The sequence below is a fragment of the Pseudophryne corroboree genome, chromosome 2, assembly GCF_028390025.1.
Source record: "Pseudophryne corroboree isolate aPseCor3 chromosome 2, aPseCor3.hap2, whole genome shotgun sequence".
In the NCBI taxonomy this organism is placed as follows: domain Eukaryota; kingdom Metazoa; phylum Chordata; class Amphibia; order Anura; family Myobatrachidae; genus Pseudophryne; species Pseudophryne corroboree.
In genome coordinates, this window is record NC_086445.1 from 809,127,078 (window position 1) to 809,147,605 (window position 20,528).

Genomic DNA, 20,528 nt, shown 5'->3' on the forward strand with positions numbered 1-20,528 from the left:
TGGTCAGCAGATGACAGACAGAAATCTCTTATCAGGTGACCTAATGTACAGGCGTGCATGAGAATTAAGCAGATTTTATTTCAAACCTTTTGCTAGTCTTGGTAAACTGTACAGAATACATGCTCATTATGGGGGCATATACTTACTTGCCATGGTGTCTCCAAACAATCTAATTTCCGATTAACAGGTTCAGGTATGATTTATATCTGTAACACATAATATTTAAATTCACAAATGTGTTACCAATTTTATGCATTGTTGTAACTGCATCAAAAACCATCACAAATTTGTTTTCAAAGCAATCGCCCAATATGTTGTAGTGAGCAAATGTACATAACAAACTCAGTGTTTCTTGTACCCAGTCCTTTATGGGCAGAAAGAAGAACAGTTACACAAATGTCACAAAATATTCCTTAATGTGTCATAGGACTAAACCTCGAGGGATACAGATATAGCCTTGCATCTTTATTATTCAATATTAAAGGCAGAGGGGATGACTGATGTTCTTCTGCCACAGTAAACCACAAAATACTAATCTGTTACTGACAGCTGACAGAATACATTATTACATTCCGCATAGGATGTAGAAGGGACCCTGTCAGTCAGAATGCCGACGCCGGAATCACAACACATGTCAGAATACAGATGCCGGCATTTCAACAGGCGGGATCCCAAATGTAAGTATCCCGGGGAGGTTAGGGTTAGGCTGCGGGGTGAGGGGAGTTTAGTGTTATGGGCCCTACACACTGGCAAATAACACTGAACGATATGAATGTTCTCGTTCATTAATGAATGAGAACTCGTTCATATCGTTCAGTGTGCAGGCACCAACGATGAACGATGTGCAGCCATATGCATTAGTGTTCACTCTAGGCTGTTTTAGCAGGCAAAACCCGCCCTGCCCCTTTTGCGGCGCCCTGCTAGAACAGCCGCCCGCTTCCTGCCCTCCCGGCATGTATAGATGCCGTGCGCATGCGCGCGGCATCCATTCACGCATTGTGAGAGGGCTGGGGGAAGCCCAGCACCGACGGAGGTGCTGGACATGCCCCCAACAGTGACGTCGCCGGCCACAGACGCTCTCTATAGTAGCGTCTGTGGGCCGCACCGCCCCCTAAAATGACGTAGACGTGGCCACGTCCCTAATTTGCGTGGCCGCGCCCCCGTTTCAGCCACGCGCGCGCACATGTGCCCCCGGAGTCCGGCGCCCTGCCCCTTTTCACTCCTAGAGTGAACACTATGCATGCAGGCCAATATGGACAATCTCGTCTATATTAGCATGCACTGCAATGGAGCCGGGTGGAGTGAAGAAACTTTGCGCCCCCCGTCACTACCCCCAGCCGCCGGGTCGCCCGCCGGCCGTATTGGCCGTCGGGCACCTTGGCAGAACATTGCCATGTGTGTAGGGGGCATTAGGCTGCAGGATCCAAGGGTTAGGTTGAGGCTGCGGGGAGGGAGGGTTAGGGATAGGGGGTGGTACAGTTTTAGGCTTAGATGCCTCCTGCACCTTGTTGCCGTTTCAAACAGTTGGGATGACGAACGCCTGCATCCCGTACCCAACCCATCACGCACACAGACTCTCTTGTACACTGCACTGGTGTAAGCATACTTAGAGGCTGCCCTGGAAATACAACTGAAGGTGCATACACACGGTGAGATTCGGGCTAACCCAAATTCTCACTATGCGACAGGGGCTAGGTTGGCATCGCAAGCACATAATGAGTGTGCCTGCGATACTGACTATGTGCTATTTTGGCTAAGTGTCAATTTTGACTATCTTTTATACTAAATAGTCAAAATTGACTTGCCTGCACAGTCTATCTAGGCGGGACCGCGCATCGGCATCGCAAGGTGACTTTCACCTTGCGATCTGCATTAGTAACATAGTAACATAGTATCTGAGGTTGAAAAAAGACAATTGTCCATCGAGTTCAACCTATTTGTGGTCTCCTATGCATGATGATTTGACTAAAATTTCTGACTGATGCTGCTGTCAGCCGTTGCATTTTATCCCTATTTATAGTAACTATAATGCATGACTATGCACCATACCCCTGGATATCCTTATCCATTAGGAATTTATCTAACCCATTCTTAAAGGTGTTGACAGATTCCGCCATTACAACTCCCTCGGGCAGGGAATTCCAAACACGTAATGTCCTTACCGTGAAAAAGCCTTTACGCCGTATTGTGCGGAATCTCCTCTCCTCTAACCTGAGCGAGTGTCCACGAGTCCTCTGTGTTGATCTAACCAAAAACAGGTCCCGCGCAAGCTCTGTGTATTGTCCCCTTATATATTTGTAGATGTTGATCATATCCCCTTAGTCTCCGCTTTTCCAATGTAAACATGCCTTGTCTTTCAAGCCTTTCCTTGTATTCCATCGTCTCCATGCCCATTAACTTTTTCTTATGATTTTGCCTATATAGTCAAAATCGTAAGAAAATATCTCACCGTGTGTACACACCATGAAAGCGATGCAGGGCTTTTTCTTTTGTAATAAAACTAAACAATAGGGCAACAGCTCAAAGCAACAGTATGTAGTCATTAATAAAATTATTATTGTGACTTATCCACACATCAGTCACTGTTTTGCAAACAGAAACCTATCTGACAGGACAGGGAGCTTGCTGCCGATACCAAAAAACATATAGTCACAGCTGGGAGCATCCCACACACCCGACCTGAGACTCCATAAAGTATCAGGAATTCAGCATCTAATTACCCTTCGTGTAGAGGACCTTTCCCATAAGCCCCTGGGTCCATGTCACCAACTATTTGGAATAATAATAACCTGTGGCGAGCAAAGCGAGACACCGAGCCTCAAGCGTGGAGAGTGAAGATTGGAAAGCGAAGCGAGCCCGCAGGGTACAAAGGTGCATAGATAAAACAAAATAACCTCAGACAAATGGAGAATGGATAAAATGTTAAGGTGCTGTAAGGGCGGAAGTTCTCTTCTGCCATCCCGTACTGTCACTTCCTGGTCCTGATCACGAAGGGAACATAGACACAATACAGGAACTCAGAGATGGTAGATGCTAGATCCAAGTGGCCTAAAGGACCTATGATGTCAGGGGGTGGAGTCACATCACCAGAGGGAGGAGCTAGGCCAGCGGGATAGATCCTCTACTATCCACGCCACCAACTACTAGCTTTAGTGACCTGGTGGCGAGCGAAGCGAGCCACCGAGCCCAAAGCATGGCGAGGGTACATTTCGGGTACCCTGTTTGAACGTGGCTCCTCCTCCTGGTGACATGGCTCCACCCCTGGTGACATCAGAGGTCCCCCTTACCCAACTTGTATTTAGAACCAACCACCCAGACATCCTTACATACAGTGCCACACACAGCATGGCACAGCCTCACTACAGGCAGGCTGATGTGTAGTGGGCATGTATGGTGGGCTATGGCAAATCACCAAACAGGGAGGCTGGGTGACAGCTGTGACCATCTGGTAACGGCGACTGGCGTGTAGGTACCATAGCGTGCGGTCGATGAACGTGGTGATAATGCGCAAGAGAAACTCTATAAACTGCGGGTTTTCAAAATTGGAGATGTTACCCATAGCAACGAGATTTTGAGCTATTATCTTCTAGAAGGTGCTAGATAAATGATAAGAAGAATCTGAGTGGTTGCTATGGACAACATCTCCACATTTGAAAACCTGCAGTTTAGTAAATGTATCGCACTGTATAAGTACACTGAGAAGGAGAAACTGAGAACTTACGTGTCGGCAGGAAGAAGAACCAAATATCCGTGTTAATACTGTTTCCTGTTTGCCTTGACGTCATTTCCGACGTCACGTACAGTGGGCGGTTTTGTAGTTTGTTTCGGTGCGTGGCGGTTGCTAGGGAGACGTTGGTCAACGGCTGCTGCTGGCTGCATCTGACGCCGGTTACTGACAGCACAGCACGGAGCGGCGACCGCAACATGGTGAGTGACGGGAGCGCGGTGTGTAGCTGTGTATCACTGTGCGGTTGTTAAGAAAGCGACACATTGTGGAACTAGACACTGTTACATACAGGCAGCCATGTCAGGCGTACAGTAACTTACACACAGGACTGGAGCTAAAATCAAGACGTAGTAAAAGCCATATATTGGCCAGAATCGCTGACATGTATTAAGCTTGGAGAAGTGATAAAGTGGAGAGAGATAAAGTACCAGTCAGCTCCTAACTAGTATCAAGTTATAGGCTGGGTTTGAAAAATAACAGAAGCTCATGAGATGGTACTTTATCTCTCTCAACTTTATCTCTCTCCAAGGCTTAATACATCTACCACAGTACTAAGATTACACAGATTACATGTTGAAGCATTGTCCTAATGTGTGTGGAAACAATCTTATAGTTTAGCTATTGTGCATACACTATGGGCTAATGTGCCCCAATGATTCACTGAAATCATCATTAGCTTTTGTTTATTAGGTGCTTCAGTGCAGCAACTTACTAAAGGGGGGTACACATGGAGAGATCCGTGCTTAAATTGTAAGCAATCTGACTAGATTGCTTATAATTTAAGCATGGCTCTCTCCGTGTGTATGCCCCACAGCGATACGCGACCCCGCGCGACGCTATCGTTGGTGCTAGATTGGCCTGTATGCAGGCTCAATCTGGCACATCACTTATTTCACAGCTGGGTGAAATGAGCGCCCCCGTCCCGCCCTCGCTCAGCACGGTATCCAGTCTCTAGGTCGACAAGACTTAGGTCTACAGTGTCTAGGTCGGCCACTATTTGGTCGACAGGGTCTCTAGGTCGACATGAGTTTTTCACATTTTTTTCTTTTTTCTCTAACGTCCTAAGTGGATGCTGGGACTCCGTAAGGACCATGGGGAATAGCGGCTCCGCAGGAGACTGGGCACAAAAGTAAAAGCTTGAACTAGCTGGTGTGCACTGGCTCCTCCCCCTATGACCCTCCTTTAGTTAGATTTTTGTGCCCGAACGAGAAGGGTGCATGCTAGGTGGCTCTCCTGAGCTGCTTAGAGTAAAAGTTTATTTTAGGTTTTTTATTTTCAGTGAGTCCTGCTGGCAACAGGCTCACTGCATCGTGGGACTAAGGGGAGAAGAAACGAACTCACCTGCGTGCAGAGTGGATTGGGTTTCTTAGGCTACTGGACATTAGCTCCAGAGGGACGATCACAGGTTCAGCCTGGATGGGTCCCGGAGCCGCGCCGCCGGCCCCCTTACAGAGCCAGAAGAACGAAGAGGTCCGGTGAAATCGGCGGCAGAAGACGTTCCTGTCTTCAACTAAGGTAGCGCACAGCACTGCAGCTGTGCGCCATTGCTCTCAGCACACTTCACACTCCGGTCACTGAGGGTGCAGGGCGCTGGGGGGGAGCGCCCTGAGACGCAATAAAAACAAAAATACCTTAGGATGGCAAAAGAAATCCATCACATATAGCTCCTGGGCTATATGGATGTATTTAACCCCTGCCAGTTTTCCAGAAAAAAGCGGGAGATAAGGCTGTCGTGAAGGGGCGGAGCCTATCTCCTCAGCACACAAGCGCCATTTTCCCTCACAGTACCGCTGGAAGGACGGCTCCCTGACTCTCCCCTGCAGTCCCTACAGAATCAGGGTAAAAACGAGAGAGGGGGGGCACTATTGGCAGCTAAATTATAAACAGCAGCTATAAAAGGGAGTAACACTTATATAAGGTTATCCCTATATATATATATATATATATATATATATATAGCGCTCTGGTGTGTGCTGGCAAACTCTCCCTCTGTCTCCCCAAAGGGCTAGTGGGGTCCTGTCCTCTATCAGAGCATTCCCTGTGTGTGTGCTGGGTGTCGGTACGATTGTGTCAACATGTATGAGGAGGAAAATGATGTGGAAGCAGAGCAATTGCCTGTATTAGTGATGTCACCCCCTAGGGAGTCGACACCTGACTGGATGGTTGTATTTAAAGAACTACGTGACAATGTCAGCACTTTACAAAAAACTGTTGACGACATGAGACAGCCGACAAATCAATTAGTGCCTGTCCAGGCGTCTCAGACACCGTCAGGGGCGATAAAACGCCCGTTACCTCAGTGGGTCGACACAGACCCAGACACGGATACTGAGTCCAGTGTCGACGGTGAGGAGACAAACGTAATGTCCAGTAGGGCCACACGTTACATGATCACGGCAATGAAGGAGGCATTGAACATTTCTGACACTACAAGTACCACAAAGAAGGGTATTATGTGGGGAGTGAAAAAACTACCAGTAGCTTTTCCTGAGTCAGATGAATTAAATGAGGTGTGTGATAAAGCGTGGGTTTCCCCCGATAAAAAAGTGCTAATTTCTAATAAATTATTGGCACTATACCCTTTCCCGCCAGAGGTTAGGGCGCGTTGGGAAACACCCCCTAAAGTAGATAAAGCGCTCACACGTTTATCTAAACAAGTAGCGTTACCGTCTCCTGATACGGCCGCCCTCAAAGAACCAGCGGATAGAAGGCTGGAAAATATCCTGAAGGGTATATACACACATACTGGTGTTATACTGCGACCAGCAATCGCATCAGCCTGGATGTGCAGTGCTGGAGTGGCGTGGTCGGATTCCCTGACTGAAAATATTGATACCCTGGATAGGGACAGTATATTACTGACTATAGAGCATTTGAAGGATGCATTACTATATATGCGTGATGCACAGAGGGATATTTGCACCCTGGCATCAAGAGTGAGTGCTATGTCCATTTCGGCCAGAAGAGCGTTATGGACGCGACAGTGGTCAGGGGATGCGGATTCCAAACGACATATGGAAGTATTGCCGTTTAAAGGAGAGGAGTTATTTGGGGCCGGTCTATCGGACCTGGTGGCCACGGCAACGGCCGGAAAGTCCACCTTTTTACCCCAGGTCACCTCTCAGCAGAAAAAGACACCGTCTTTTCAAACTCAGTCCTTTCGTTCCCATAAGTACAGGCGGGCAAAAGGCCACTCATTTCTGCCCCGGGGCAGAGGAAGAGGAAAAAGACTGCACCAGGCAGCCTCTTCCCAGGAGCAGAAGCCCTCCTCTGCTTCTGCCAAGTCTTCAGCATGACGCTGGGGCTTTACAAGCGGACTCGGACACGGTGGGGGCCCGTCTCAAAAATTTCAACGCGCAGTGGGCTCACTCGCAAGTGGACCCCTGGATTCTGCAGGTAGTATCACAGGGGTACAAACTGGAATTCGAGACGTCTCCCCCTCGCCGGTTCCTGAAGTCTGCTCTACCAAAGTCTCCCTCCGACAGGGAGGCAGTTTTGGAAGCCATTCACAAGCTGTATTCCCAGCAGGTGATAATCAAGGTACCTCTCCTACAACAGGGAAAGGGGTATTATTCCACGCTGTTTGTGGTACCGAAGCCGGACGGCTCGGTGAGACCAATTTTAAATCTAAAATCCTTGAACACTTGCATAAAGAGGTTCAAATTCAAGATGGAGTCACTCAGAGCAGTGATAGCAAACCTGGAAGAAGGGGACTATATGGTGTCTCTGGACATCAAAGATGCTTATCTCCACGTCCCAATTTACCCTTCTCACCAAGGGTACCTCAGGTTTGTAGTACAAAACTGTCATTATCAGTTTCAGACGCTGCCGTTTGGGTTGTCCACGGCACCTCGGGTCTTTACCAAGGTAATGGCCGAAATGATGATTCTTCTTCGAAGAAAAGGCGTTTTAATTATCCCTTACTTGGACGATCTCCTGATAAGGGCAAGGTCCAGGGAACAGTTAGAAGTCGGAGTAGCACTATCTCAGTTAGTGTTACGTCAGCACGGGTGGATCCTAAATATTCCAAAATCGCAGCTGATTCCAACGACACGTCTCCTGTTCCTAGGAATGATTCTGGACACAGTCCAGAAAAAGGTGTTTCTCCCAGAGGAGAAGGCCAGGGAGTTATCCGAGCTAGTCAGGAATCTCCTAAAACCAGGCCAGGTGTCAGTGCATCAGTGCACGAGGGTCCTGGGAAAAATGGTGGCTTCTTACGAAGCGATTCCATTTGGAAGATTCCATGCAAGAACGTTTCAGTGGGATCTTCTGGACAAATGGTCCGGATCGCATCTTCAGATGCATCAGCGGATAACCCTGTCGCCAAGGACAAGGGTGTCTCTTCTGTGGTGGCTGCAGAGTGCTCATCTACTAGAGGGCCGCAGATTCGGCATTCAGGATTGGATCCTGGTGACCACAGATGCCAGCCTGAGAGGCTGGGGAGCAGTCACACAGGGACAAAATTTCCAAGGCTTGTGGTCAAGCATGGAAACATCTCTTCATATAAACATTCTGGAACTAAGGGCCATTTACAATGCCCTAAGTCAAGCAAAACCCCTGCTTCAGGGTCAGGCGGTATTGATCCAATCGGACAACATCACGTCAGTCGCCCACGTAAACAGACAGGGCGGCACGAGAAGCAGGAGGGCGATGGCAGAAGCTGCAAGGATTCTTCGCTGGGCGGAGAATCATGTGATAGCACTGTCAGCAGTGTTCATTCCGGGAGTGGACAACTGGGAAGCGGACTTCCTCAGCAGACACGACCTTCACCCGGGGGAGTGGGGACTTCATCCAGAAGTCTTCCAAGAGATGGTAAACCGTTGGGAAAAACCAAAGGTGGACATGATGGCGTCCCGTCTCAACAAAAAACTAGACAGATATTGCGCCAGGTCAAGGGACCCTCAGGCAATAGCGGTGGACGCTCTGGTAACACCATGGGTGTACCAGTCAGTGTATGTGTTCCCTCCTCTGCCTCTCATACCAAAAGTACTGAGAATCATAAAAAGGAGAGGAGTAAGAACTATACTCGTGGTTCCGGATTGGCCAAGAAGGACTTGGTACCCGGAACTTCAAGAGATGCTCACGGAGGACCCGTGGCCTCTACCTCTAAGAAAGGACCTGCTCCAGCAGGGACCTTGTCTGTTCCAAGACTTACCGCGGCTGCGTTTGACGGCATGGCGGTTGAACGCCGGATCCTGAAGGAAAAAGGCATTCCAGAAGAAGTCATCCCTACCCTGATAAAGGCCAGGAAGGATGTAACCGCGAAACATTATCACCGCATTTGGCGAAAATATGTTGCGTGGTGTGAGGCCAAAGAGGCCCCTACAGAGGAATTTCAACTGGGTCGCTTCCTACATTTCCTGCAAACAGGACTGTCTATGGGCCTAAAATTAGGGTCCATTAAGGTTCAAATTTCGGCCCTGTCGATTTTCTTCCAAAAAGAACTGGCTTCAGTGCCTGAAGTCCAGACGTTTGTCAAAGGGGTACTGCATATACAGCCTCCTTTTGTGTCCCCGGTGGCACCTTGGGATCTCAATGTGGTTTTGGGGTTCCTAAAATCACATTGGTTTGAACCACTCACCACTGTGGAATTAAAATATCTCACATGGAAGGTGGTAATGCTGTTAGCCCTGGCTTCAGCCAGGCGTGTCTCAGAATTGGCGGCTTTATCTTATAAAAGCCCTTACCTGATTTTTCACACGGATAGGGCAGAATTGAGGACTCGTCCTCAATTTCTCCCAAAGGTGGTTTCAGCGTTTCACGTGAACCAGCCTATTGTGGTGCCTGCGGCTACTAGGGACTTGGAGGACTCCAAGTTACTGGACGTAGTCAGGGCCCTCAAAATATATGTTTCCAGGACGGCTGGAGTCAGGAAATCTGACTCTCTGTTTATCCTGTATGCACCCAACAAGCTGGGTGCTCCTGCTTCTAAGCAGGATTGCTCGTTGGATTTGTAGTACAATTCAGCTTGCGCATTCTGTGGCAGGCCTGCCACAGCCAAAATCTGTAAAAGCCCATTCCACAAGGAAGGTGGGCTCATCTTGGGCGGCTGCCCGAGGGGTCTCGGCTTTACAACTTTGCCGAGCAGCTACTTGGTCAGGGGCAAACACGTTTGCTAAATTCTACAAATTTGATACCCTGGCTGAGGAGGACCTGGAGTTCTCTCATTCGGTGCTGCAGAGTCATCCGCACTCTCCCGCCCGTTTGGGAGCTTTGGTATAATCCCCATGGTCCTTACGGAGTCCCAGCATCCACTTAGGACGTTAGAGAAAATAAGAATTTACTTACCGATAATTCTATTTCTCATAGTCCGTAGTGGATGCTGGGCGCCCATCCCAAGTGCGGATTGTCTGCAATACTTGTATATAGTTATTGTTACAAAATTCGGGTTATTATTGTTGTGAGCCATCTTTTCAGAGGCTCCTTCGTTTATCATACTGTTAACTGGGTTCAGATCACAGGTTGTACGGTGTGATTGGTGTGGCTGGTATGAGTCTTACCCGGGATTCAATATCCTTCCTTATTATGTACGCTCGTCCGGGCACAGTATCCTAACTGAGGCTTGGAGGAGGGTCATAGGGGGAGGAGCCAGTGCACACCAGCTAGTTCAAGCTTTTACTTTTGTGCCCAGTCTCCTGCGGAGCCGCTATTCCCCATGGTCCTTACGGAGTCCCAGCATCCACTACGGACTATGAGAAATAGAATTATCGGTAAGTAAATTCTTATTTTAACTTTTTCATACTTTACGATCCACGTGGACTACGATTGGGACCGATAACCTGTGCCGAAGTCGCGAGCCATGCGAGGGTACGCGGTGCACTAATTGTGTTTCCTGGTCACTGTACGGCGAAAACGACACCAAAAAAGATTAAAAAACTCATGTCGACCTAGAGACCCTGTCGACCTAAGTGTGGTCAACCTTTAATACCACACCCGCTCAGCACACATCGCTCTGTGCTGAGCGGGGGGAGAGGTGTGTGCTGAGTGGTCTGTGCAAGATCGCTCCGCACACATCTCTACCATGTGTACGGCTCTTAAGATGATGAGCCAACAATACATAAAGCAGAAGTAACCCAGCATGGAAGCCTAGAAGTAACATTATACAAATACATGTAAGAGCAAAAACACAAACAATGGCAGAACAGTGGAAAATGTGAGGAGGTGAGTTTTAAGTGAAGGTTGGGGGAGAGTTGGGTCTGGTGGGGTCATGAGTCCCAAAGGTGAGGGTGAAGTCCTGCAGGCAGAATTGTGAGAGACTTATAGGTGGGAGGTGAATACAAGTTCCTCGGCAAAATCAATCAGGCAAGTATCTTGTTGACATGGACTGAGATGGAATAGGAGGTGATTAAATTGTTTTTGAGGAAGCCAGAGGGGGGTTTGTAGAGACTCCCAGCAGAATAGTAATGACACAATGATAATAGAGGTGATACTGAAGGCCAGTGGAGTGAATTAATTGCCCAAAAGTGGATATATAGAGACAAAAGCAATGGACCCAGAACAGAGCCTTGGCAGATAATAATAGTTTATTTGGGTTAATATGTGCATGGACACCTAGACATTTGCAAAGTTGTATAGCCCTAATGTACCATATTGGTGATACACTCTGTGCTAATGTTCCTCAGAGGAACACTCTGGGCTGAGGGGCAGATTTATTAAGCCTGGTGAAGTGATAAAGTGGAAGGTGATAACACACCAGCCAATCAGCTTCTAACTTCTATGTTACAGGCTGGGTTTGAAAAATGACAGTTAGGAGCTGACTGGCTGGTGTGTTATCTTCTACTTTCCCCAGGCTTAATAAATCTGCCCCTCAATGTCTTGGTGACACACCGCAGCAGAAGTTAACAACAAAAACATCTTCATTGGCTTCACAAAGTGGATACATCTAAACACAGAAGCAGTGCACCAAATTATGGGGGTTATTCTGACCCGATCGCATGCAGTCGCAGCGCAGCGATCGGGTCAGAACTGCGTCGGCACCGCAGTGCGCCGGTGCATGCCAGACGGTCGAAGGCCATCATTATCTAGCGATCGCACCTGCCTGTTTGACAGACAGAGACGTTCGCTGGGACGGGAGGGAGCGTTTAGCCGCCGTTTTCAGGGTGCGGTCCGGCCAACGCAGGCATTGCCGGACCGTATCAGGGGCAGGCCGCAGCGGCTGCGTGACGTCACACACAGCCGCTGCGACCCGGGGGCAGCGACGAGTAACTCCCAGCCAGCCGCAGGAGCTGCGCTGGCCGGGAGTTACTCTTCAAGTACAAAAACATCACCGCTGTTGCGATGCTTTTGTACTTGTGTGGGAGGGGCCGGACTGACATGCGGGGCGGACTAGCCCTGTGCTGGGCGTCCCCCCGCATGTCTGGGAAGATGATCGTAGCTGTGCTAAATTTAGCACAGCTACGATCAACTCTGAATGACCCCCCCATATCATAAGCAAAACACCAGCACTACACGAAGAGAAGGATCATTTATTATTGTTTGGAAAAACTATTGTCCCCACCATCCAGTCAGACTGACCGGCCATGTAGGCTTTGTGAAAGCAATGAGATCACTCTGCAACATCAGAATTCCTAGGATGACACTGAAAAGAGAGAGATTTCTATGGCCACTAGTTACCAGCCCGTCAAAGTGACGGAACAACATAACAGTAATGTCAGTGCCGCCGCCTATGCACGCTTTAATGAAGCAACACTTGAATTGCTCCGTCATGTGCCATCAAGTGGCCACCAGTGCGCAAAGCACTTGAATTCCCCCTTTTTTTTATAAAGGATGAAGGGCATTAGCCAACGGACTCACCTTGTTCCCCCCTGCTCAGTCAGGTGCGTCATACGTATGACAAGGACATGTATTTTGATGTTAAGTGAAAGTCCTTTAGGATATATATGTAACAGATTAATTAATTTATTTTTAATGCTAAAGTAAAACAGTTGAAACTTGTGCAGTCCTAAGCCACTTGGCTTTACAAATAGTTTCTACACCACCGACCTGCATTATGGGTCCCACTCTACTCGCCTGCACTCAGTTTCGGACTGGGGCATGTAGGGCCCACCGGGGGAATGCAGTGGTAGGGGCCCATGTTGGGGGTGTGGTCAGTCTGCAGAGGGGGTGTGGCCTGACACCTCATTGGTTTGACTAACCATTAGAGAGTGCAACGTCTAGGCCTCTTCATAAATATATATACAGTAAATTACACTGCTGCATGCATGAAAATGTGCCAGATTAATAACAGATTAATAACAGCAATGCACTGTAGAAAATACACCATAGTCCAGTGTAAGGTAACATATGTATAATGTATAATTCAAGTGCGCAGTCTACAACCTAATCCTTAGAGCAGAAGGTGGGCCCCCAGGCAGTGGGGCCCACCGGTGGTTTCTTCTGTACCCTTGTGGGCCATTCCAAGCCTGCCTGCACTGTATATCTAGCCACCAAACTGTTTCCTCTTCGATTAGTAATCTAGATATGTACCAGCTATAAACTAGAAGGCTAGTATAGAAGTCTTTTCTGAAGGATTGCGTGGAGCAAGAGATTTTCAATGGAGCTCATTCTTCATTTCCTGAATACCGATCTTAGAATCCATTCTCTTGCTACAACCTACTAAAATATGGGTCAGAGCATGAATATCTACAATTTATAGGCCCTACACACATGCCGATTTGTTTGAAAGATATGAACGATCTCGTTCATAAATGAACGAGAACTCGTTCATATCTTTCAGTGTGGAGGCACCAGCTATGAACGATGCGCGGCCCCACGCTCGTTCATCGCTGGTCCCCCGTCGGCTGTGCATGCAGGCCAATATGGACGATCTCGTCCATATTTGCCTGCGCTTCAATGGAGCCGCGTGACGGGGGGGGGGGGGGGGGGGTTTTGGGTGAAGAAACTTCACTCCCCCGTCACTGCCCCCCCGCCGCCGGGTCGCCCGTCAGCCGTATCGGCCGTCGGGCACCTCGGTGGCGGATCGGCATGTCTGTAGGGCCCATAAGTAATCATAACATAAGCTTTACCAAAACTGTAACAGTTTAATTGTTCCCCTCATTTTTCCTCCCAACATAATTATAAGATAGAACTAATGCTAGCCATTTATTTTGTAAGTGACAGAATAATGTGGCTACATATGCCCAAATTGCACAGATCTAGTTCTATTATGGCGTACAGCGCACCCAAAACACAAACAAACCTGAAAATGCTGACTTTAAAATCATGTAATGCAGCTATATGTGAAGTATGTGGTGATGGTGTCCCTTCTCTGATGGGTAGATGTATTAACCTGGAGAAGGCATAAGGAAGTGATAAATGCAAGGTGAGAAACACACCAGCCAATCAACTCCTAACTGATCATTTACATATTGGAGCTGATTGGCTGGTGCATTTATCACCTTGCACATATCACTGGTTTATCACTTCCTTATGCCATCTCCAGGTTAATACATCTGCCCCACTGATTGCTATGCATTTCAAAAGCTGTTCCCTGTGATGTGATTGTGTGTCATTGCAGATGTATTTACATGCATGCCATTTTACATGCATGGGAAACGTGAATCGGGCCTCCAATGCAAAGCAGTACTGACAGCCATGCAATGTGGATGTAATTGTTGTTGCTGTACTAGGTTCCGTTAGATCTATTAACAGAGGCCTATTATAGTTTTTATATAACTACCTCAAGTATTGGAGAAATACTGTATAAATCTATGCATAACTGGTATACTCCTCCATGAGAGAACTGGTCAGTGCCATTCTGGGGTGAAAACATAGAGGAAAGTGCATTTGTTTGTGATTTTTTTTTTTCCTTTGTAATGCCGGAAATATAAAAAGATAATCCAGCATTTTATAAAAGTTCAAAAAATGACATTTCAATTGGCTCAGTTAGACCTCAAAAGGAAAATGAATTCCTGAGTTAGAACACTCTGTCCCAGCCATGGAGGTGTAAATTTCCTCCAGTCAAGAAGGAAGAAAGCATACCACAGAAAGTGTTTGTATGCCTGAGATTGATAGTCTGCTGTTTTATAGGACATTGAGGGTCATTCCGAGTTGATCGCTAGCTGCCGTTCGCAGCGCAGCGATCAGGCAAAAAATTGGCATTTCTGCACATGCGTATGTGCCGCAATGCGCACGCGCGACGTACGGGTACAAAGTCCGTTGCGGTTTTGCACAGGTTCTAGCGAAGCTTTCAGTCGCACGGCACAACGCAAGAAGATTGACAGGAAGGGGGCGTTTCTGGGTGTCAACTGACGGTTTTCAGGGAGTGTTTGGAAAAACGCAGGCGTGGCTGGGCGGGTGTGCGACGTCAAAAGCCGTCCCTCCGTCGTTAGAATCAACGCACATTAAGAGTAAGTCCAGGGCTGGTCTTGTTTTGCACAAAATGTTTCTCTGACGTCCTAGTGGATGCTGGGTACTCCGTAAGGACCATGGGGTATAGACGGGCTCCGCAGGAGACTGGGCACTCTTAAAAGAAAGATTAGGTACTATATCTGGTGTGCACTGGCTCCTCCCTCTATGCCCCTCCTCCAGACCTCAGTTAGTATCTGTGCCCGGCCAGAGCTGGATGCACCCTAGGGGCTCTCCTGAGCTTCCTAGAAAAGAAAGTATTTGTTAGGTTTTTTTATTTTCAGTGAGATCTGCTGGCAACAGACTCACTGCTACGTGGGACTGAGGGGAGAGAAGCGAACCTACCTGCTTGCAGCTAGCTTGGGCTTCTAAGGCTACTGGACACCATTAGCTCCAGAGGGATCGAACACAGGCCCAGTCCTCGGTCGTCCGGTCCCGGAGCCGCGCCGCCGTCCCCCTTGCAGAGCCAGAAGAACGAAGAGAAGTTGAAAATCGGTGGCTGAAGACTCCGGTCTTCATTAAGGTAGCGCACAGCACTGCAGCTGTGCGCCATTGCTCCCTTAGCACACCACACACTCCGGTCACTGAATGGTGCAGGGCGCTGGGGGGGGGGCGCCCTGGGCAGCAATTAGATTACCTTACTTGGCGAAAAGCACATAATACAGTCTGATAAACTGTATATGTGCATTAACCCCCGCCATTAAAGTACATAAAAGGACAGAAGCCCGCCGCTGAGGGGGCCGGGCCTTCTTCCTCAGCACACCGGCGCCATTTTCTCTTCACAGCTCAGCTGGAAGGAAGCTCCCCAGGCTCTCCCCTGCAGTATCCTGGTACACAAAGGGTAAAAAAGAGAGGGGGGGCACATAAACTTAGGCGCAAAACTGTATATATAAGCTGCTATAGGGGAAAAATCACTCAGTATAGTGTACATCCCTGTATTATATAGCGCTGTGGTGTGTGCTGGCATACTCTCTCTCTGTCTCTCCAAAGGGCCTAGTGGGGGAACGGTCTTCAAATAGAGCATCCCTTGTGTGTGTGGTGTGTCGGTACGCGTGTCGACATGTCTGAGGTAAAAGGCTCCTCTAAGGAGGTGATAGAACGGATATGTGTGTGGGAGGGTGACTCCGTCGACAACGCCGACACCTGTTTGGATATGTGTAAGTGCTGAGGTAAAATTATTGCACAAAAGGTTAGGGAACAGAAAGGAAATCTACCCTCGTCTGTCCCTATGTCACAGAGTCCTTCAGAGTCTCTCTATGTTCACTATCCAAAATAACAAAGTATCGACACGGAGTTTAACTCCACTGTCGACTACGATAATGCAAAGTTACAGCCAAGAGGGCTAAAAGATATTCAATATATGATTATTGGAATAAAAGATGATTTGCATATCACTGATGACTCATCTGTCCCTGACACGAGAGTACACATGTTAAGGGGAAGAATTAGGGGATGGGGTACATTTAGGGGATTCTGTACTGGAAAAGGACTTAGGTGTCCTCATAGATAGCAAGCTAAGCAGTAGTACCCAAAGTAGGACTGCAGCAAAGAAGGCTAATAAGATATTAGCATGCATAAAACGGGGTATTGATGCTAGGGACGAGAGTATTATACTCCCGTTATATAAATCACTAGTGAGGCCACACCTTGAATACTGTGTACAGTTCTGGGCACCGTACTACAAAAAGGATATCCTGGAGCTTGAAAAGGTACAGAGGAGGGCGACCAAACTAATTAAGGGCATGGAGACGATGGAATACAAGGAAAGGCTTGAAAGACTAGGCATGTTTACATTGGAAAAGCGGAGACTAAGAGGGGATATGATCAACATCTACAAATATATAAGGGGACAATACACAGAGCTTGCGCGGGACCTGTTTTTGGTTAGATCAACACAGAGGACTCGTGGACACTCGCTCAGGTTAGAGGAGAGGAGATTCCGCACAATACGGCGTAAAGGCTTTTTCACGGTAAGGACAATACGTGTTTGGAATTCCCTGCCCGAGGGAGTTGTAATGGCGGAATCTGTCAACACCTTTAAGAATGGGTTAGATAAATTCCTATTGGATAAGGATATCCAGGGGTATGGTGCATAGTCATGCATTATAGTTACTATAAATAGGGATAAAATGCAATGGCTGACAGCAGCATCAGTCAGAAATTTTAGTCAAATCATCATGCATAGGACACCACAAATAGGTTGAACTCGATGGACAATTGTCTTTTTTCAACCTCAGATACTATGTTACTAATGCTGAGGTAAATTTCCCTCCTCTCATGAGGAAAAAGAGCGGGAATCTCCAGACAAGAGACGGCAGCTTCCCACAAGAGAATTCTCAGGCTGTATCCTTTCCCCACTAGGGCCAGGATGTGTTGAGAATCTTCCCCTTGGGTGTCCTGTTTGCACTAGCTATTCTCAGGGATCCTGCAGATAGTGTGCACATTCTACTACCCAGACCGGCGATTGTGTCGGCATGGGTTTATAGCGCTGTGGCAGCGTGGACAGGTACCTTATCAGCAGAGATTGAGACCCTAGTATGCATATAAATATTTTAAGATGCTGTCTTAAGTGATAGATATATAATTATAAAGCATGCCCAAAGGGACATGAGTATACTGGGTCCTAGAGACAAAAGCTATGTTGATTTCTGCTTGACGTATCCTGTAGAATATACATTGGACAGATGATGCCGACTTAAGGGGCATATGGAAGGCTGAGGATTGTGTGGAGAAAGGTTCTCGGGCCTGGTCTCCACAGCTATAGCTGGTAATTCTGATATTTTGCCTTATATTCCTGCACAGCCTAGGAAAGCACGACATTATTAAATGCAGCTTTTCGAATAAAGAAACAAGAAAGTCTGAGGTGCGTCCTTTCTTGTCAGAGCCGGGGGCAGAGGAAAGAAGCTGTACAACACAGCTAGTCCCCAGGAACAGAAGTCCTCCCCGGCCTCTACAAAAATCCACCGCATGTCGCTGGGGCTCCACAGGCGGAGCTAGGCCCGGTGGGGACACGCCTTCGTAAGTTCAGCCACAAGTGGGTTCACTCCCTGTTAGATCCCTGGGCAATAGAAATTGTATCGCAGGGATACAGGCTGGACTGTGAGAAGATGCCCCCTCACCGAGGACCCGGCGGGCTTCCCCCCAAGAGAGGGAGCCAGTGTTAACTGCAATTCGTAAATTGTATCTTCAACAGGTGGTGGTCAAGGGTCCCCTCCTTCAACAAGAGGGTGTTATTATTCGACCATGTTATAATCCCGAAACCAGACGGTTCGGTTAGACCCATATTGAATTAAAATCCCTGAACATATACCTGAAAAGGTTCAGGTTCAAGATGGAATCGCTAAGAGCGGTCATTGCAAGCCTGAAATGAATCGGGACATAAGGGATGCATACCTTTCGTGTCCCCATTTATCCACCTCATCAGGCGTACCTCAGAATTGCGGTACGGGATTGTCATTACCAATTTCACCAAGGTAATGGCGGATATGATGGTGCTCCTGCGGAAGCAAGGTGTCGCTATTATCTTATACTTGGATGATCTCCTCATAAAAGCGAGATCAAGAGAGCAGTTGCTGGACAGCGTATCACCTTCTCTGGAAGTGAAACGGCAACACGACTGGATTCTATATATCCCGAAGTCGCAGTTGGTTCCTACAGCTCATCTGCCTCGCCTAGGCATGATCCTAGACACAGACCAGAAGAGGGTTTATCTCCCGATAGAGAGAGCTCAGGAGCTCATGACACTGGTCAGGAATCCATTGAAAACCAAAACAGGTGTCAGTGCATCACTGCACTCGAGTACTGGGAAGGATGATGGCATCATACGAGGCCATCCCCTTCGGCTGGTTCCATGCAAGGACAATGGAACTTACTGGACAAGTGGTCCTGATCACATCTTCAGATGCATCGGTTAATCACCCTATCCCCCAGGGCAAGGGTGTCTCTCCTGTGGTGGCTGCGGAGTGCTCACCTTCTCGAGGGCCGCAGATTCGGCATTCAGGACTGGGTCCTGGTGACCACGGATGCAAGCCTCCGAGGGTGGGGGGCAGTTACACAGGGAAGAAAATTCCAAGGTTTGTGGTCAAGCCAACAGACTTGCCTTCACATCAATATCCTGGAACTAAGGGCCATATACGAAGCCCTAAGTCAAGCGGAGTTCCTGCTTCGCGACCAACCGGTTCTGATCCAGTCAGACCGCAGGGGCTCATGTAAACCGCCAGGGCGGCACAAGGAGTAGGGTGGCGAGGGTAGAAGCCACCAGAATTCTTCGCTGGGCGGAGAATCAAGTAAGCGCACTGTCAGCAGTGTTCATTCTGGGAGTGGACACGACCTCCACCCGGGAAAGTGGTGACTTCATCAGGAAGTCTTCACGCAGTTTTGCAAATTGATGGAAACTGCCTCAGGTGGACTACATGGCATCCCACCTCGATAAAAAGATAAAAAAAGGTTTTACGCTGGGTCAAGGGACTCTCAGGCGATAGCTGTGGTCGCACTAGTAACACAGTGTTTGTTCCAGTCGGTCTATATATTCCCTCCTCTTCCTCTCAGACCCAAGGGCTGAGAATTGTAATAAACGGAGGAGTGTGAACAATATTCTTTGCTCCGGATTGGCCAAGAAGAACTCGGTACCCGGAACTGCAAGAAATGCTCTCAGAGGACCCATGGCCTCTGCCTCTCAGTCAGGACATGTTGCAAAAGGGACCCTGTCTGATCCAAGACGTACCGCGGCTGCGTTGGATGGCATGGCGGTTGAACGCCGGATCCTAGCGGAAAAGGGCATTCCGGATGCAGTTATTCCTACGCTGATAAAGGCTAGGAAAGACGTGACAGCAAGACTTTTTCACTGTATATGGCGAAAATAGGTTGCTTGGTGTGTGGCCGGGAAGGCCCTACATAGGAATTCCAGGGGGGTCGATTCCTGCACTTCCTACAGTCAGGAGTGACTATGGGCCTAAAATTAGGATCCATAAAAGCCAAGATTTCGGCCCTATCCCTTTTTCTCTCAAAAAGAACTGGCTTCACTGCCTGAAGTTCGGACGTTGTTACAGGGGTGCTGCATATTCAGCCCCTTTTGTGCCTCCAGTGGCACCTTGGGATCTTAACGTGTGTTGGATTCCTAAAATCCCACTGGTTTGAGCCACTTAAGACCGTGGAGCTAAAATATCTCACGTGGAAAGTGGTCATGCTTTTGACCTTAGCTTGGACTAGGCGTGTGTCAGAATTGGCGGCTTTGTCATGTAAAAGCCCATATCTGATCTTCCATATGGAAAGGGCAGAATGGAGGACTCGTCCCCAATTTCTCCCTAAGGTGGTATCATCGTTTCATTTGAACCAACCTATTGTGGTGCCTGCGGCTACTAGGGACTTGGCGGATTCCAAGTTGCTGGACGTAGTCCGGGCCCTGAAACTTTATGTTTCCAGGACGGCTAGAGTCAGAAAAACTGACTCGCTATTTATCCTGCATGCACCCAACAAG

At 48.2% G+C, this 20,528-nt stretch overlaps 2 protein-coding genes across 6 annotated transcripts in view; one reads left to right on the forward strand and one right to left on the reverse strand.

The window, feature by feature from the left end:
* Positions 1–3,809, reverse strand: part of BLZF1 (basic leucine zipper nuclear factor 1) — a 56,896-nt gene extending 53,087 nt beyond the window's left edge. The window contains exons 1-2 of one of the 2 annotated variants that reach the window (XM_063955656.1): positions 3,722–3,809; positions 147–206 (exon numbers count right to left, since the gene is read on the reverse strand). In XM_063955656.1, the coding sequence (XP_063811726.1) occupies positions 147–153 (7 nt within the window). In that variant the 5' untranslated portion in view covers positions 154–206; positions 3,722–3,809. Of the gene's footprint in view, positions 1–146; positions 207–2,789; positions 2,869–3,721 lie in introns of those variants that run through there. The other variant, XM_063955657.1, reaches the window with a different exon arrangement.
* Positions 3,810–3,816: 7 nt separating this feature from the next.
* The window catches only part of NME7 (NME/NM23 family member 7), a 522,975-nt gene continuing 506,263 nt past the window's right edge, over positions 3,817–20,528 (forward strand). Inside the window, exon 1 of one of the 4 annotated variants that reach the window (XM_063955652.1) lies at positions 3,817–3,927. Coding sequence is in view for 1 of the 4 variants with exons in the window: in XM_063955653.1 (XP_063811723.1) it covers positions 3,925–3,927 (3 nt within the window). In the remaining 3 variants the exon portion in view is untranslated. The remainder of the gene's footprint in view (positions 3,928–20,528) is intronic. The other 3 variants (XM_063955653.1, XM_063955655.1, XM_063955654.1) reach the window with 3 other exon arrangements.